Source organism: Plectropomus leopardus, chromosome 18, assembly GCF_008729295.1.
Source record: "Plectropomus leopardus isolate mb chromosome 18, YSFRI_Pleo_2.0, whole genome shotgun sequence".
In the NCBI taxonomy this organism is placed as follows: domain Eukaryota; kingdom Metazoa; phylum Chordata; class Actinopteri; order Perciformes; family Serranidae; genus Plectropomus; species Plectropomus leopardus.
In genome coordinates, this window is record NC_056480.1 from 10851970 (window position 1) to 10871090 (window position 19121).

Genomic DNA, 19121 nt, shown 5'->3' on the forward strand with positions numbered 1-19121 from the left:
AGACAGAGTTATTGAGGAGTTTCTGCAAACAGAGAGAGGGAGAGAGAGTGGGTGAGTGAAAGAGAGGTATGTCCTACATGCATGGACACTCAGGTCATTCCAGATAATTATACTACCTATAGCGTGTTCTCTCTCCTCCATACATTTATTAATTTACCATGTTAACCCTCACATGCCTGACCACAAGATAATAAAAATACACGCTATCTCTCACACACATTATCCATTCAGGTACTGTACATATATGTGAAGCTTAATTGGTATTTCGTTGCTCTTTAGCGTTCATTGATTGAGTTAATTATGTCCTTAATGAGGACACTATTTCTTCCTATATCTAATTAAAGGGTAGGTACACCGCTTAATTGTCAGTGTCCTGAAAATGACCGGGCAAGTTGGAAACTGCGGTCCTGTGGGATCTGAATGTAGGAGAGTGTATGTCCTTTCTCTGTGTCCCACACGCTGGTATATGCAGGCTGAAGGAGGGCAACACAGGAAACACAACCTTGGGAATATATAGAGAGAAAGACGTTGTTATACAATAAATCTTTGCTGGAAAATATCATGCTAATTACATGAAACTGATGATATTTGGTTGCAGAAAGAGCTCAGCAGTAACACTATAACTTGTGAGGAGAGTGCCAGTTATATAATTTATTTCCATTATTCTGAATTACTAAAAAAGTAAACTCCAGCGTTAACTTGAAATGTGTCTTGCAGCCTGGTGAAACACACAAATATATAAGAATATACATAAGACATGAAGTATTTAAACAATATCTTAAACATATGGTAAAATGAACAACACAAACTCACATCAAACAGTGCACATATACATAAAAGCTATCCAGTGCAATCAGAATTGGTTATATCACTGTCACCATCCACCGATTTTTATATAAAAAATTAAACATTAGCTGACTCATTGTGAGCATTTAAAGGTTTGATGTCAGGAGAGATAAAAGAATCTATCACCCTGTTAGAGCCGAGCTTTAGTTCTCTAAATGTCTGTCCTGAGGGGAGAAGATCAAACTCTCCATACAGAGGCTGAGAGGACACTCTGAAATGACAGAAAACTTTCAACTTTCTTGTGGAAAATATCTGACAGATGAAGCAGTGAAACAGGTGAGATCTTACTGGAAACTTGACCAACTGTGTGACACTGCCTGGTTTTTTCACACGTCAAGAGATTACCAAACCAAAGTAATATTGGAAAAGATTTAAGCTGCAATAATCAATGTTTTTACTACGGGAAAACAATGTGAATGGGGTTGCCTGTAAAATTATTACCAGCATCTGCAGCTCAACTGTACAGAGCTGGAAAGTCAGTTTAAGCTATAGACTGTATGAAAATAATGAATATAGCCACAGAGACATCATAAATTGGTTTGTAAATTCCCATTTTGACGCCTTTTTGGCTGTTGCCTTCTTGGATTTTTGGAAGCCAGAAGTGACCCAAGGTGACCACATTTGGATGAGATGGTGGAGATAAAGGAGTGAGGGGTGGAACTGACTCATTGCCTCAGAGTGACTCAGAGTTGCCGCACCCCTAATTACTCATAACTTTAAGCTTTAAAAAATTGTGGGCTATAAAAAAAAAATTCATGAAAAATACAGGGGTATTTGTCACAAAGTTTGAAATTAGCTATAGAGACTAAAACATGTTTATTTCTGCTGTAAAGTTTTAACATGAGGTTCTATAGGGGAATGACTCTTCTGGAGCCGGCCTCAAGTGGCCATTAGGGAAACTGCAGTTTTTGGTAATTCTATGTTGGCTTCACTTTTCAGATGCTTGGTTTGAGCTCATTATTTAGCTGTCAGACCTACATCTTAACTGTTTTGAGTCGTGTTCAATACTCTTATAGCTCTCTATTCAGCAGCAGCAGTAGCAGCAGCAGCAGCAGGCAGAGATTCTCTGCAAAAAAAGCTCTAAAAACCCACTGTAGACAAATCTGCATTAAAACATAGCATCTAGCTGGTGGACGTAGTGGAGGATTTGACAGCTAAAGAGACAGACACTGGTAGAGACCTAAAGTTTGGCAGAGGGAAAGAGAGAGAGAGAATATGACATATTATCAGTTGGACACAAATATGACTCATTTTGTGTAAATAAGAAACTATTGACTAACAAGTTCACAATATCAGCTGAAATGGTGATGATACTATATGTCAATGTTGTGGTCACAACTTGTTTCTGATGCCCCAAAGTGGCCAAAAAATATTTCAGTTTAAAAGTCTTTCACAAAGATATGGGTTATGGGTTTGCAGACAGCACAAATAAAAGAAAGCACAATCATCTCTGATCTTTAATTTTTCATTCTACCTTTGTCTTGCTTCTGCTGCTACATATTTGTCCCCCCCAAAAAATGCAGTACCTCATCCCCCTGCTGAAGATATAAATGATCAGTGCACACTTTGAATAAAATCAACAGCTCTAACATTTGTTTCATTCCCTGGCGAGGTGAGTAACTTGGCACAGTTCAAACATGATTAGTTTAGTTTGTGCAAAACCTAAATGCAATCAGGATTTTTTTTACAAAGGGTCTTTTCATTCGGGGTTTCTCATGGAGCCTCTGAGTACGTCACTGCAAACATGTAAATGTGTGTATCAAAGGTCTTATTTTGTGGTGAGTAGGGTTTTATTCTAAGACTCCTCCAAAAGGCATGCAATGCGCTTGCACATGTCGGTCAAATGTTAATGATTTATTAATTCATGGGTTTAAATCTTTTGGTGTTGAAATTTTTCATCCTCGCAGATGAATAGAATACTGATTGAGAGAGAGAGAGAGAGAGAGAATAAAAAGAGGTGGAGGAAGGGAGGAAGAGGACAAATAGTAATGATGGAGAGCCAGCGAGAGAGGGAATTAAAAAAAATCAGTACTTAAAAATAATAACCATGTCATGGCCTGATTGGTTTGGTTTTCCCATATTTAACTCAGTGGACTGGGAAATGAGAGAAAGACAGAGAGGAATGGTGGCAGATTGAAAGAAAAAAAACTGAACAAAAGATGGTGAATGAAGAGAGTAAACGAGAGGAACAGGAAATGAAGCAAGAGGGGGATGGGAAAAAGTAAGAAAATGAGAAACAGAAGAAAATGAAGAGAAAAGGAATGTGAACAGTTAAATGTTACATACAGTCAAATTGTTGTTTTAAATCTTGGTTCCCATCTTTATGTAGCGCTAAGTTAACCCTAACCTGACTCCAGTTCTGTACTAAACACAGACATGAGATTGCAAAAAAAAAAAAAAAAAAACACAAAATGGGTTAATTTCCCAATGTTCTGAACTTTTCTGTTAAGAATTTTGGTGTTTAATGCCAATATGTTGAAAAATGGCACCATACACTCTCCACAAAACATGTTTTATTAATGCTGCTTATGAACAAATTTATTGGATGTTGAACATGCAAACAGCAAAACCAAGGCTGATGAACATCGTTTCCTAAATACAGCGATTGACAAGAGGTACGGCTTGACTTGAGAAACTGTGGATTTGTTCTCTACTGATTGAGCATTGCACTGCTGTAACACTGTTGGACGAATGATGCATAATTTTTGCAAAAAAGATCAGAATCGGTTCAGCAGAACCACAGATATCATCTTTGGCGCCTACATTACCCACAATGCAACTCGGTCACCGACAGCTCAGTAGGAGCTGAGGTGTGTTATGCTAGCAGCTACTCATGTAGTCTCAAGCTGCTAGCTTTAAGCAAAGATGAGGAGCTGAGATGTGACGTCTCTCTAACGGCACACGCCCAGATTTTCATTTCACCTTGTCGTCTGTGTCTTGGCTTGGTTTTCTTTCCTCACTTATTTTTCTCTTCCTGTGCACGGAGCTAAACTAACAATCAGAGTGATTTCACTCAAAGATGGGCTTCACTGACTCCAACGTTGATACAACACGCTAAACTGGCCAAAACAGAAAAAAGCCGTCAAGGGCTGACGAGTGCCAACTGTGCAGGACGCACAGCAAAAACTAGTCGCTAACCAACGACCTGAAATTGACCAGCAGCCGACCATCAGCTCGGCTTTGGCCTGTAGTCTATTATGATTTTAAATTGTCATTATTAGACAGAAGAAACAAAATATTGACCAGAAAATGTTATTTGATCTTTTAACAACTGAACTCTTGATAAAAGCACTGAGAATTTAACTTTACAAGCTCCCTCTGAGGGAGAACAAAGTTGTAATCACATAATGCAACAGACAGAAAACTGTGTAAACAATTTTCACAACATTTAAATAAACAAGTAGATAATCTCCTACACCTTGAAATATGTTGGCTGAGGTGTGAGCACTGCAGAGGCACAAAGAAAAACCCCACTTACAGCCGACACCAGAAAGGAATAAAAGCTCTGGTTTGCCTCATTACACCAGCCTTTAGCCCCGTCCTCAGACAAGAAGTAATGAGCAGCGGGACAGCCAGTCATTAGCCTAAATAGCTGCAATGGCAAAGCAAAGTCATGTTGCTTTCAGATGGCGACATTTAAACCTCTGTGAGGAAATGTTGAGCTTGCCCCTGAGAAAAATGAGGCATGATTATACTTCAGACTCCTCTGAATTAAACATGACACTGGCTGCATTCCCAAATAAAATTATTCTCTTTAATTGATTGTTATTACTCCCAGGTCGGTAAAGACACAACTTTTAAAATGTTATTGCGATAAACTTTGTGACAGGTTCTAATAGAATCTAATCTAGTATTCACAATGAAATGATCTCTCTCTTCTATAAGCACTGAGGCTTAAACTGATTCAAAAAGCTGCAGGTCCATAAAGAAAGTACTCAGAGTGGAAAAAACTGTAACATGAACTTTGATTTCATGCTTCTGGTGCATGTGTATGAGTGTGTGTGTGTCTCTGAACTCTGATTTCACGCCTCCAGCGGGCTCTGAAGCTTACAATGATCTGCAGCGCGAGAGAGGGGGAAGAAAGAGGACTTAATATGAATTCAGGATTATAACACTCATAACACCCGGAGGAGAGTTTCAGTCCTGATTGAATGTTTATTGACATAAAACCTGTGTCGCTTGCTGACAGCAGTGGGAGGTTAAGTCATTTTACAGAGTGAAAATTTCATAATAAAAAACAGCTCTCCTGGCAGTTTTCATTGTTACCAGAAAAACACAGCATGAAAATATGTCTTTTAATGGATTTAAAATTTGAGGTCTAGATGTTTTGTGTAATGGGGACCTAGACTGTCTTGAAATAGGTCCACCATAATCTGCCTTGTTTCTAGGGTCAGCATTCGTTTCTACTAAAGACACAAATATTATATTAAGTGTATTTCTCAGTCTACATTCTCAGTCTTGTCAGTCTGTTTACAAAAACAAGCGACAGTGGTGCGTGCTAAGACAAACGTGACCCGAACGTGGCCTACACTAAACCTGATTGGATGTAAGGAGATCATGTGAGAGGTGATGCGTAAACACAGTTGTAGGAGCTAGGAAATGAGTTAAAATCAGACGTGTAAACTGAATTTAGTGCCGATTTTAAGTGTCACAATGGTGAAATTGTTGTACATCACGGCAAATTTGAAATTATTGATCGTACAGACGGCAAAAATTAGTGTACAAATCCAATAATTATCTGGCAACACTGTGTTTGTTAAGTTGGCTGACAAGGGTAAGCACATTGAGACAGCCCAAAATATTTACATCAGCAGAAATGTGCTGCAGCTTCAGAAATGATGTTAATTCAAAAATACATACAAAAATCCAAACAAAACAATGGAAATGTGTTGCAAATGAAAAACATTGCATATTCAGTCAATACAACAGACATTTTGCAGGCCTCTAGGGGGAGCTAAGTAAAACTATTGCTCTTTTAATTGTAAAAGACTTCAGCCAAATATAAAATGAAAAAAAAGAAAGGTTTATATGTTGCTGCTTTACTCCAATTTTCTTGGCACCTCAAAAACAAACACTCTTTCGTCACTCTCTCTCGAGCTAAAATTCAAGCTATTCCACTCAGTGCTCCCCCTAGAGGCCGAGAGAACCTCCATTGTGCTGTCTGGATACGCAGAGTTTTTATGTTGCATTTGTTTTTAGGGGTTTGTGTGTTTCCAACTTTGTATTGTTTCTTATTTTCAGCGTGCCTTCCATTAATGTTTTTGTTTTGTTAATGTTAATGTTTTTGCAGCACGTTTCCATTGTATTTGTTTTAGATTTTCGTATGTGTTTTTGAATCTGCATTGTTACAGATTACTATAACGCTGTGGACCGTTGCAGCACATTTGCCCTCGTCAGCCGCTGTAGCAAACAAAAAGATAAATGTGATGCCGCCAAACAGTTTGCTGGATCACAGTGTACATATGAAGTGTACCTTTTTGTTACGTTTGTAACTTTATATGTATTTTGTCAAAGTTTATTATTTCTTTTTGGCTTTTTACCTTTATTACATAGGACAGACTAAGCATGAGAGGGGGAGAGAGAAGTGACAACATGCAGCAAAGGGCCACCGGCTGGAGTCAAACCGGCAGCCGCTGCAGTGAGGACACAGCCTCCACACACGGGGTGCCTGCTCTAACAGGTGAGCTATAACTTGTAGACTCTTCAGCGCTTTAGTTTGCTGTCCATCACCGCCCTGTAATGTTTTCTTCCCCCTAAAGGTATCTGTTATATAAATCCAGTAAAGTTCACACTGATTCCTTTTAGCCTCTCTCTCAGCAGAAATATACTGACTCCCCTCCGTCTTTGATGGACAGAGATGTTACACACATCTGACTTTAGGGGCAAATCCTGCTGCAGCAACAGTTTATCAGCTTGCGGCATGCGACTCCACGCTTCAGGCAGAGTGAATGTGTATCTGTATGTTGTAAACCTCCCATTAAACATTAATCTACAACTGGTACAAGACATACAGGTGATCACTTTATGTTACAACTTTAATTTTCTTCTCATTATACTTTTCTTTATTTCTTGAAATTCATATCTTCCTTTAATGCCCTCTGTACTTTTTGTCTCTTGCTCTTTCTCGTCCCCTGTTGCTCTCCTCTCACATTTCTCCCTTCGCACCTCCTTGTTTCTCTCCCTTATTTCAAAATCTTGGGTTAAACAGCAGATAACTATGTTTTTCCATGAGCTGAATTACCGAAATTGTGTGACGTGTAATCAGTAACTCCCCTGCTGGCCCTCACTTTTCCTCTGATGACTATTACGTCCCTTCAGAAATCAAATAAAAGTAGAATTACATTTGATTGGATTCACTCACCGTGTGGATTTTCAGTAGGCAACAAAAGAAAACAATATATTAAAACTATTAATTATTACTCTTTGTGACATAAACAGTGTGCTGAATTGGCCAATATTGTAGATGTCTGAACCACATTCACACATGGACTCTGAAACCAAACAAAAGGGTTGTTTACTTTTCCTGTTTTTACAAAAAGCCTCTTCTTCACGAGCTGAGAGTCATTTCCTTCACTTTGACAGGTGAGTGTTTGCTGACTATAGAGGTAACAATTTGTGGTCAAAATTTTAATTTTCCATAAAAATGAATAATGAAAAATATTAATATGTACTTCCAAATTAATTTGTCTAATAATTATATCTCTTTAGCCATTTTAAGTCATATTTTATCAGTTATTGACTCCTTTCATGTGTTGCTCGTTTTTTACTTCCACAAAGTTAATTCCTGTCCTTTAATCCAGCTGTGAGAATGATGTGAATTTCCATTTTGGTTTTGATTTTCAGACGTGACGGTGCTTTCAGTCATGATGAGGAGCTCTGTGATGTTTTGCCTGGCTGCCAGTTTTGCCATGTTTGAATTTGGTAAGAAAAAAAGGGGTGAAAGAGGGAATCACATGCTTTCATTAATGCTCACTTTAAAAAAAAAATCTTTTGTGTTAGCTCCCGAAAAGTGCAGCCAAGTGGGACTAAGCCACAGAAATTATATGTTTCACAAAGAGAAAACATATCAGCCTGAGGGAACGTTTGGCAGATCAGTGTGCAGTTTGCATGTTCTGCTCTTGTGTCATTTTTCTCTAGTTCATACTATGCAGAGTCAATGATGAATATTCATTCAGAATATTTTCAATGGTGTTTCAGGACAGGCAGTTTCCTCTGTACATAGTTGTGTTGCAGTTTTTTTTTAATTTAATTAACTGACAAAATTCACATATTTGATATATTTGACATATGAAATACAACACATCAGGGACATACAATTTTCAAGTTTATAATGATAAATTCACCTATTTCCGTAAGTCTACCATCCTCTTGTTCATTATAATTTCAGCATAATGAATTAAAATGTGTGAAAATTCTGGCGGTGCTTCTTCAGTGTGCAATAGTCATTTAGTGTTATGGGTTAAATCCATTTAACTTTTTGTTTCCTGACATAAAAGATCACAGTTCCATCACAACATTATTTACAGATTATGCAGGCAAATATATCTGACACTGAGAAACAGCAACATGGCTTGATACTAGATAACATGACTTTGCACAGGAGATGAGTTCACAATTTCCAACACTGACCTGCAGACTGAAGTAAGAACCCAAATCCATCGAACTCTCTCTCGTCCCTCCAGGTCTCTCGCTGCAGTGTTACTCCTGCCCTGACGGCTCCTCCAACAACTGTGAAGTCAAACAGGATTGTAACCAAGGTGAAGACAGCTGCCTCAAACTCACCAGTGGTGGTAAGCATTATTAAGGATTTAAAAAGTGCAAAATCTAACAATACATGAGAACGTAGAATCTTTGTCTGGTTGAACGTAGTTAAAATGGAAACAGCTGTTATCTGAGTGGCGGGATGGAGAAGGGCTGTTGTTACAATGGTACAGCACTGACAGAAATATTCATGTAAAAGTAATGGGAATTTAAAAGGACCCCAAATCAAAAACACATATTTTTTTCTTATCTGTAGTGCTGTTTATCAGTCCAGATCGTTTTGGTGTTAGTTGTCAAAAGTTGGTGATATCAGCTGTAGATGTCCGCCCTCTTTCCGATATGATGGAAAAAGATGGCACTCTGCTTGTGCTGATCAAAGCGGGGGTCAAGAAAAACAAACAAACAAAAAAAAAAAAAAACTCAGCAATGTCTCTTTTGAGAAATTATGACCTGGTTACTCAAGATAATCTACAGATCTTGTTGTAAAAAGTTTCATGTACGAGCCTCTCATCCATGAGTAGATGCATGTTTCCTTCTGTGCAGTGAGTCAGGTAGGCAGGCAGTAGAAAGAAAATGTATAACTGTTTAATTAATATAACATTTAATTCCAATCAAAACAGCTGACTAACTCTTGACAACTGACCAAACCTCATCCACTTATAAAGGCCTTGACATGTCTCTGAAATCTCAAGAAAGGGTCCATAATGAACCCTCAAGCTTATATTTCTGAAACTATTTTCATTCAAGAAACCAGTATGTATGCAGGTGATAAATGCACTAAAATACATGCGTTTATTTCTTTGGTGGTTATCTTCTAGACACATTACATTTTGAGTAAAAATGCTTTTAAATATGTTTTTCATTGGTCTTTCTTTATATTGTCATCTGTTGTAATAAACATTATTGTTATACTAACAAAACTAATGCTATGTCTCCCCCCAGAAATGACCTACACTACATGTATGAGGAACGCAGACTGTGACTTCATGACTTTGGCCGGCAGATATTCTCTCCCTGACTTTGAGTTTAACTGCTGTCAGTCAAAACTCTGCAATGGCCAAGAAAAAAGTGCGCTTCAGAAATTAAAGGAATTCTTTGGTTAAGAAATGAAAAATAAGAACAAACTCACTTAATTAAGTTCTGATTTCAGTATGTTGATTCTTCTATGTATGCAGAATTTAACTGTTGTAACACTGTTGAACATTGTACAACACTCAAAGTCTAAATTAAAATATCACCATGAAGACGCAGGTGACGAAATCAACTATCTTTCTCAAGAAGTTCACTTTAAGTTCTGATGTTGAGGTCGACAAATCAACAGTGACACGAAAAAGGCTTTTTTTAGTCCAGTCATGCTGGTAGAGTTTGCCAAAGACTGTTTTTCAACATTTATTCACACCGCAAAAATCTTCATATAGCAACACATCTTTGTCTATATTGGATTCTTAAGTCTTATTATTCTGGAAACATTACAATATTAACCAGTTTATATGATTATTTCTTAATATAATTTGTGCGCTACAATTTGTTATTGTCTTTTTTAAATGTTTTTTTTTTGTTTTTTACAAAGCTACTGAAACAAGCTGTAAAATATTGATACAGTGCTTCCATTTACATTCAGATTAATTGACGCAAGACCATGCTTCAAGTTTTTGCAATGCCCCTTTGAGATGTGGACCATCACATTTTCCTAAAATAATACCTTGTTGAGACAGAAGTTTTTTTTTGTAGCAATGGGTGGTATAATCCTACAAAAGTGTGCATTCACTTGAGTAAAAAAATATTTCCCCAATTTTTCTGACTTAATGATCATCTCACAATTGAAAGAAACATTTCTTTGAGAAAAACCCCTGCACTTTTAGTTCTTTAATTCATGTTAATGTAGATGAAAAGGAGATATTTTTTTCTAATGTGAATGCATTAAGCCACAGGTCCACACCAATTTTTTTTTTTTAATTTGATAGCTCAAGGCTGCTAAAGCACTCACTCCTCCATGCATCTCTAACATAGATAATGATTGATGTAATCCTAATACTGCTGCACAACACAAAAGCACAGTCTAGTGAGAAAAAAACTAATTTGAGGATAAAACTGATCACTTCTAATTTAGATTAGACAACACATGGTGGGAAAGACTAAGAAAGACATAGAGACAAAGGAAAATAAATCCTGGCAACAGACGGGTCAACACCATGATGCTCTTTGTGGCTCAGTGGGCTGAAACACACTGCCCACTCAGTGCAATGTATGATGGCTGGATTCAAACCTATGATTTTAAAAGCTCTCAATAAAAACACTGAAGCTGCTGAGGCACAACAACAGCCTGAAAACAGCCTGACGAAGAACATCAAAGTCCACCAGTGTACGAGTGTCTGCTGCCGCCCTTGAATAATAATTAAGATCGCATTGAGTTTCTAAACAAGCTGCTGTATTCCCCTACAGCCGATTATAGAATAATGTGGTGTTTCTGCAGCAGTGAGAGTACGATGTCTTAATTTGTTGACTTTAATCAAAAGAAGGACAACATCTGTTACCTGAAACAGTGTGTGTGTGTGTGTGTGTGTGTGTGTGTGTGTGTGTGTTTGTCTCTTCTATCTTCATGATGTCCTCACATGTCACGAAATAAGATTGAGAGAATACATTCATTTTGTACAAAACCTCCCCCACATTTTAAAGTTAGGAAAGTTAAGGGTTAAAAGAAATCATTTAACATCAATGTGCATCAAGGCATGTGATGCTATTTTTTGCAAAAAATGTGTGTGTGTGTGCGCGTGTGCCTGTGTGTGTGTGTGTGTGTGTGCGCATACATGCTACAACCCTGTCCAGGTGGCTAGATAATTAAAAACATTTCTCACACTTGATTTTACATTGAAATCTCAATGATAACATCTGGAGGAGAGAGGGAAAGAAAGGGTGTGTGTGTGTGTGTGTGTGTGTGTGTGTGTGTGTGTGTGTGTGTGTGTGTGTGTGTGTGTGTGTGTGTGTGTGTGTGTGTGTTTATGACCGAGAGAGAAAGATTAAGATGAGCTGAATTGGATGGAATCAACAATACTTTAGTTATGTAATTAGAATAAAACAAAGACTAATAAATCAGTCCTTCCAGGATTTTGCAGGCTGTTTTTGTGATTGCTGAGGTCTGAAATACTTGATTTCAAGGCAGTTTTTCAAAAACAAATGCGATGCAAGTTGTGATGTTTATAACCGTTTTTTTTTTTTTTTTAAATAAAATCGCAGGGGCAAGTCAAATTTGCAAAAATAGTTGTCAGGATGTCTCAGATTGAGAGAATATCATTATGAGCACTTAACGTTTCCCACAGAACTAGAATCTCGATGTGATGGCATGGAGGCAGCAACAGCTGACTGCAGATCAGTTGTTGCTGTTGCAGTGCTAAAGGACCATGAATCACTCTTTTCCTGCTCCCTCTGCGCACTTACAGCCAGCACCCATCCATTAAAAGGTTCCAACTATCTCACGCTGTCTCCGAAATGGCCCGACTATATCATTAAACCCATCAATAACCGCTGGAAAATGTTAGAGGTGTGATTCTAACAGTTAGCCTTTTCACCTTGGTAGTGACACTGTCCCAGGCACAAAGCTCACACTCAGTGTCACGATAAACAAAGAGAGAGAGGGAGAGAGAGAGAGAGAGAAACAGAGAGGCTGAGGGAATCAATATGCTGCACGCGGGTCTATAATAATATGAGATTTTACCCGGTGAATGGACAAGGTCACAGGGATGAATTTGCATTTGTTGCTGCGATTGCAACATCCTGGAGGGACTGAAACAAGTTATACATTAAAAAGTATAGACACATCAGCGTAAATGTACACGTGCATGCTCGTGCAAGAGCATTATACCAACCAAACGGGACACACTCAAAAAACAATGCCAATAGAGTGCTGAAAGGATTATGTTATTTTTAAGGAAAACCAGGAAATCAGCTTCGCCCTGGTTCCCTCATCAAAAAAGGATTTTTCCATTATGCTCTGTGGCAAATAAACATCTATGACACCCTAACCCTAACCCTAACCCATGTTTTGTTCAGGAAGAAACCCCACGAATATAGCCTAAATGCAATCACCAGAATTCAAAAGCTAATGTTAGGCTGTAAATGAACTACACCGTGGACACACAACTTTGTCATCACCACAATGAGGCTGTAAAGCCATGTTTGTTGCGCTGATGTTCTGTACTGTCATTTAGCTTCTAGTTAGCAACTGCCTTTTTCAAGAAACATAAAAGTTTCAGAATTCATGAGTAGGGTATTTACTGATAATTTGAACGTCATAGAACAAAACATGAAAGTCTCTTAAGCTTGAGTTAACCACATTTCAGACATTTAACCAAAAACCCATAGACTTTGAGGCGAGGGAACCAGTACAGTGCTAACTCATTTCTAGAATTTAGGGCAAATCTCTGCGCCACAACCCCAAAAACCAAAAACTTGCCACCAGAAGAAGTAGAATAGAATAAAGTAGCAATATTTGAGCAAATAAACAACAGTTTCTTATTATTGGTTATTTGGCCAGTTGTTGAGGCTTGTCACAGGTAAAAGTGTCTGTGATCAAACCTTCTGTAAAGACTGAAGAATATATTTCACAAGCGATGATGGATCAGGAAAAACCTAATGTCTCAGCCTGTCTGATCAGCCTGTGAGACTGACAGGGAGGAGAGCTTCCTGCTTTAGAGTCGAGTGCATTTCACAGACGAGCCAGCAGCGTGACACAGAAGGAAAAAACAACAGCTGACACGTTGTAAAGCCTTTGTTCAAGCACTGAAATATACACAAAGCTGGATGTGAAGCCTGCAGCAGCACGTGAGAGCGTTTTAGCTGAGATCCATAAACAGCAGCCGTAATCAGACAGAGTATCAGCTGCTTTTTGAAAGGTAGAAGCCTGTTTTTTAATTAAGAGCAGATGTTTTTCTGGTGTGTTGAAACAAGGAGATGTCTCAGCGCACAACTGAAGATTAAAATTTTTGAGAAGTGTTCTTGTTCAGAGTGTGTGACGCCTCAGGAGCTTTGTGTTTTCTCTCCACACCTCTGCCCTCTCCTTATTCTCTCACTCGTTTTGGATGTCAACATAGTTATGAGGACATAAAACTGTTTTTAAATATCAAAGACTTCTAATATGCAGTATCATAGATTGTTAGTGTTTTGTCTGTTGTCATGTGCAGTGGCTTGAGAAAAGAAATGACAGTCCTCCCACTGCTGACTGTTTTTGTGATTAATGCGACCAATTAAACTCCATTTAATGGCAGCACTTCCTCTATAGACAGAATCTATTTATCCTTTATTTGATTCATATTCGGTCTGAAACTTTGTGTCTTGTTCAATCTTTTAATGGGTTTTTCTCTTTTTTTATATTTTATTTTTATGTCATCATTCATCTAATGTATTATTTGAAGATCATTTACAGGGAACATTTAACAGAAAACAGATCCAGATTTAAAAGGAATAAATGCATTTTGTTTCCTAATGAGTTTTGCTGCATAACAAAATTTATCCTGGGCACAGATCATAGATTGTATAAAAATAATGGACGTCATCACCGTGACGTCACCCATTAGATTTTGGACTGCCAGTTCGATGCCTTGACTTTAGCATTTTGGCTGTTGCCATCAAATAACCATAACTGGACGAAAGGATGGAGCTGTGGAGGAGCGGGGGGCTGATCTGACTTTCACACTTGATACAACATTACTGTTCTTGAGAGGCTGCGACGTTCTCACTTTGTTAAGCTTTAATCGGTATTAACAGCTTAATATAACTCCTGAAATTCAGTTTTGGTTTTGGTATGCCACCATAAGATTTTATGCTCAATCTGGCCACCCCTGGGGTCACCACTGCTGGGTCGTGGATATGAAGATGTCCGGGTCCAGACACGGGGGATGGAGAGGGATGTCAGCTTAACAAGGCGAACACATTTAGGTCATTTTTCTAACAAGAGGGATGGCCTTTCACCCAAATTGCCTACTGTCCACAATAGTAATCTGCCAGCAATGTATGCTGGCCTTGCATAGTTTTGGAGCAAAAATACATCTTTACCCTAACTGAGAAATTCCTCATCTGGCCTCTGCCCTTCACCAACACTTGCGCTTGGTTTCACTTTCACTTTTTTAAGCGCTAACACAGCATCGAAACGAAGGAGACAGTTCCAACTATAGGCTACTAAAGCAGTGCGCATCAACGTGGTTAACATTAACCTTAGAGAGAGAGATTCAGTCAAACATGTTTGAGCATCAGTCACACCCAGTGACAGCAGAAGTATCAGAGTGTTAAGTGTGGTTAGCATCTCTCATGTTGCTAAGTGAAAACATTAATAGTTGTGAAAATAAATAATATCTGCTATGATGTTACAGTGTTCACATGGGCCACTCTGTGTTGGAGGTTTCTAGTTTCTTTGCTGGTGTTGTGTTGAAGTCTGAATAAGACAGTGATTGGCTTTTGTATTAGTTATGTTACTTATGTAGCTTGCCAGAGGTTTGTTTGAATCTCAGTTTTTAGGGAAGTGCACGTACATTAAATAGAGAAAATGAGAAAACTATTGGTTTTTTGGAAAAAAAAACTTTTTGGAATTATTAGTTAGGACAGGTCGAGTGTGAAAGGAGGTGGGAGAGAGGATGACATGCAGCCGAAGGGCCGCAGATTGGAGTCGAGCCCGCAGCAACTGTGGCAAGGACAAAGCCTTTGTACATGGGTATTTAGTTAGTTGTCCATGTTTCAGTCTAATCATGGACAGAGAGAAATGTTGGTGACATAAACATAAGAGAAATGCATTTTTGAGAGGATCTTTGGGGACTTTTGAGGTTTACTTTACTGTAAAGCTTTAAGCAGAGAAGCAGCACGGATAGACACTCCTGTCTCTCTCCAGTGTGGCGGCCTGGTGTCAACAGGCTCTGAACTGCTACAGGTAATAAAAGATACCGGCCGGATCTACAACGAGCTTCACTGTCACTCTAAACAATCTTGTCTGATGTGTCTTTCAGGTAATCGAGGAAGCAACTGGTTTGATTTTTTTCTCCCTGTTGCTGTTGCACTGTTGCACAGCAGACTATCGCCATGGAAACCAGACCTGTAGAGAGCTGTGTATAATTTTTCAATTTTTTTTATATATAATCTCCTCTAATCCTGGACCAATTAGTTTCAGACCAGGATGGAGAGGAGGAAAGTCTCTCTCTCTCTCTCTCTACTTCCCTTGATGCTTTTCTTTTTGTCTTCCTCCCTCCATATCTGTCTCTCAGTGTCCATCTAAATCTGTCTTCATTTCTGTCTCCATATTTTTGCTTTAGGCACAACAACTGCTGCACATAGACACACACACACACGAACACTCATACACCAGATCATCCCACATTAATTTAGCCCCCTATTAATCCAATTAGCTCGGAGAAATTGTTGATTTCGCTTCATCTGTTCTCTCTTGTCCTTCTTTTTCCCTGTGTCCTCCTTTTAGTCCTGGTTTCTCCGGGAAAAGCCCACTTCTACTTCTGCCACAAATATATGTTTAACACCGACAAAAACTAAAAAAAAAATCAACCCGTTTGCATGGCTTCCCCCCTCACCAAAACAGTGAGTCATGTAGATTTTTAAAAGAATTTTTTTTGATTCATACATGTGTCTCTTTGTCTTTTGCTTTTTTGTTCTCTTGGGGGCCCTGAGGCATGTGTGTGTCAGAGATCCCATGGGGTGTGTCTCTCCTGGGTATCTGCAACATACATGCACATACTGGGAGGACACACACGCACGCACACACGCACACACGCACACACGCACACACACACACACACACACACACACTACACACTCTCATTGTCCCAGTTGGGGGTACAGGCTCTGATCTGGGAGAGAGAGGCGCACAGCGGGAGTACGAGGGGAAAAGATTATACCTCTGGGGCTGATACACATACACACACACGCACGCATGCACGGACGCACGCATGCACACACACTGAACTCACAAACAGAAAAACACACAAAAATACAACAGTCCCTGAACTTTGAACAGCGAGGTAAGATTCATACAGGCAGAAAAAACACTGAACTGACTGAACTGTTACATATTTAACTTTTTCATGCCACATAGATGAAATCCAAGCGTTTCACTCTGTGTACCACACTCCACAAGTAGCTGAAAAGTTAATGCATTTGAGTGACTCAGTTTTGTAGGTTGGTGGGACATGGAATTGGGATACGGCTGTTGAGGCTTATATTCTTCTATGTGTCAGCTCTGTAATAGTCCAATAGACCTGTCCAGGGTGACCTGCCTCTCGCCCAGTGTCAGCTGAGGTAGCCCGCGGATCCCTTACAGGATAAGCAGTTACAGCAGTTACAGCTAACTAATGAGGGAAAGAATGTTTTTTTTTTGGTAACAGAACAGTTTCAACAAATTTAAACTTACCAAAGCACACATACACAGATTGTTTCTACCCCTCTTTTAAAATTAAATTCAAATTGCTTTATTGGCACAATATATTTGAACAATATTGCCAAAGCATCAGGTAAAGAAGATACAATATTATAAGCTAAAATACACTCTCTCTCTCTGTCTGTCACACACAGACAGATTCCCTCTTTGTCTTGGTGATATGTAATGACCACTCAAGCATAGAGGACCAATAGAACTGAGGTCAGGGGTGAAAAGGGGGCAGGGGTGTACCAGTTCAGTGTGTGTGTGTGCTTAGATGACTTCCCCTCACTGAGAACTCATCAGAAACCAAACACACTTCAGATCCAGAGAGGACATCAGCGATCCCGCCCACACATCTGACAGCATCATCAGCAGTGAACTCAGATCAGCTCTCGTGGTGAATTGTTGCAGGAGTCGCACTAACTGAACCGTGAGACGACGTGTCATGTTTGTTGGTGAAACTGCAGCCAGATGCTGTCGGCACATGATCACGGTCGCTGTCGTTAAACTTCACGAAATAAGAAGCACAGAGAAGTGATGACACATACAACATGGTCCTCAACGAAAATATCATCAACGTAAGATGTTGCTGTAGATTAACTTCCTGTAAATATCGCCTTAGGGCCCTGACACACCAAGCTTTGATTTGCCGTTGGTCAATGTCGGGCCGTCAGTAAGTGTCTGTTACCCTAGTTTTTTGCTGTGTGCCCCGCAGTGTTGTCACTAGTTGGCCCCTGTCGGCTTTATTTTGGGCGATTCAGCATGTTGAATGACTGTTATAGCTGTTCACTCTGATTTGCAGTCCAGCTTAGTGCATAAGAAGAGAAACGGAAATGAGAACAGTAAACAAACAACTAACTCAGAGGGTGTGAGATTACTATTATGTAAAATCATTTTTTACTACTGAGCCCTTGAGCCAAAAGGAGTGGTAACTGTTTCTGAGTTTACTGGCGCACAGCAAATATCATTTGTTCTTTCAACATCAGGTTGTGTTGTTAATGTGCTCACTGTCTGATTAGCGTCTTGAAGAAAGTTCAAATTCAACTTTTTAGCCGAAACACAGGTGAGGTGAGGTGACACAACAGTCTGCATTCATCGCATCTTGCACCTTGATGTCAGTTTGGTGTGTCCCGGCCATGAGAACCTGTACAGATGTCCATCTATAAGTGTAATTAGATTTTTACTAGCACTGAACAAAAATTTAGGGCTGTGCCCACCACAGAATATGGCCAGCCGGATTTGGCTATTTAGTGGAAACATTTGACTATTTGCCCCCTTTTTTTCCTCATCTATATATTTATCAAACAACACTTTATCAAATTCCCAGATTTATCAGCAAGATTTGGCGGGGCGTTAAGGATGATAGCAAGTTATCCCTCTGAGCTAATATGTGCGAACTATGCAAACGGCGGATTGGAAATGTTTGCGGACACAAGATATCAAACAAAAGCCACAGACTGAAATGATTAAGTTAAAAGGACCAAAATTTCCCAAGAAGTAAACTACTCACTGATAAAATAAATAAATAAAGCTATTGCAGAATCTCAGTAAATTGATAGGTCTCCATCTGATTATTAAAATCTTTGACTTTTAGGGGGAAAGCCTACAAAAATGGTTTATTACAGTACTTATATATTACATATCACCTCTTCTCATATTAAGTGGTGATCAAAATAAAGGTTTTTAGTGACAAAGTGCTGCAGTTTACTCTGCCATGCCAGAGGGTTTAGTAATACTTGGTTTAGTATTAGTTGTTTTCCATGTTTCTATTTTTAACACTTTTCTGTACAGGGTTTGTTTACACTCATGGATTTATTGGATCAAAGATACAATTTCTTTCAAACTTTGATACGATAATAAAACAGAGGCAGCTGTGAGCCAAGGTCTCCAAAGACAGACAAATCTCAGAGTTTCGTCTTTAAATATAATTGTTTTCCAGTTGAGCATGACAACAAAGGAAAAGACAGAGAGGTGACGTCCTAGAGTGGAGCAAGCACACACACACACACACACACACACACACACACACACACACACACACACACACACACACACACACACACACACACACACACACACACACACACACACACATCCTGAGAGA

At 39.1% G+C, this 19121-nt stretch overlaps 1 protein-coding gene across 1 annotated transcript; it reads left to right on the forward strand.

Moving 5' to 3' along the window:
* The first annotated feature begins 7333 nt into the window (after positions 1 to 7333).
* Positions 7334 to 9871, forward strand: LOC121957414 (CD59 glycoprotein-like). The gene is made up of 4 exons (XM_042505982.1): positions 7334 to 7428; positions 7690 to 7767; positions 8529 to 8636; positions 9550 to 9871. Exons 2-4 carry the CDS (start codon positions 7710 to 7712, stop codon positions 9708 to 9710), a joined length of 327 nt encoding a protein of 108 aa, XP_042361916.1. The 5' UTR covers positions 7334 to 7428; positions 7690 to 7709; the 3' UTR covers positions 9711 to 9871.
* Positions 9872 to 19121: the final 9250 nt, after the last annotated feature.

What these genes read in the sequence shown, in the direction of transcription:
- LOC121957414 (XM_042505982.1), top strand. Translation starts at nt 7,710, where the DNA reads ATGATGAGGAGCTCTGTGATGTTTTGCCTGGCTGCCAGTTTTGCCATG. An exon ending in TTTTGCCATGTTTGAATTTG is followed by an intron (nt 7,768 to 8,528) that starts GTAAGAAAAAAA and finishes TCGTCCCTCCAG; the next exon opens with GTCTCTCGCTGCAGTGTTAC. An exon ending in CCTCAAACTCACCAGTGGTG is followed by an intron (nt 8,637 to 9,549) that starts GTAAGCATTATT and finishes GTCTCCCCCCAG; the next exon opens with AAATGACCTACACTACATGT.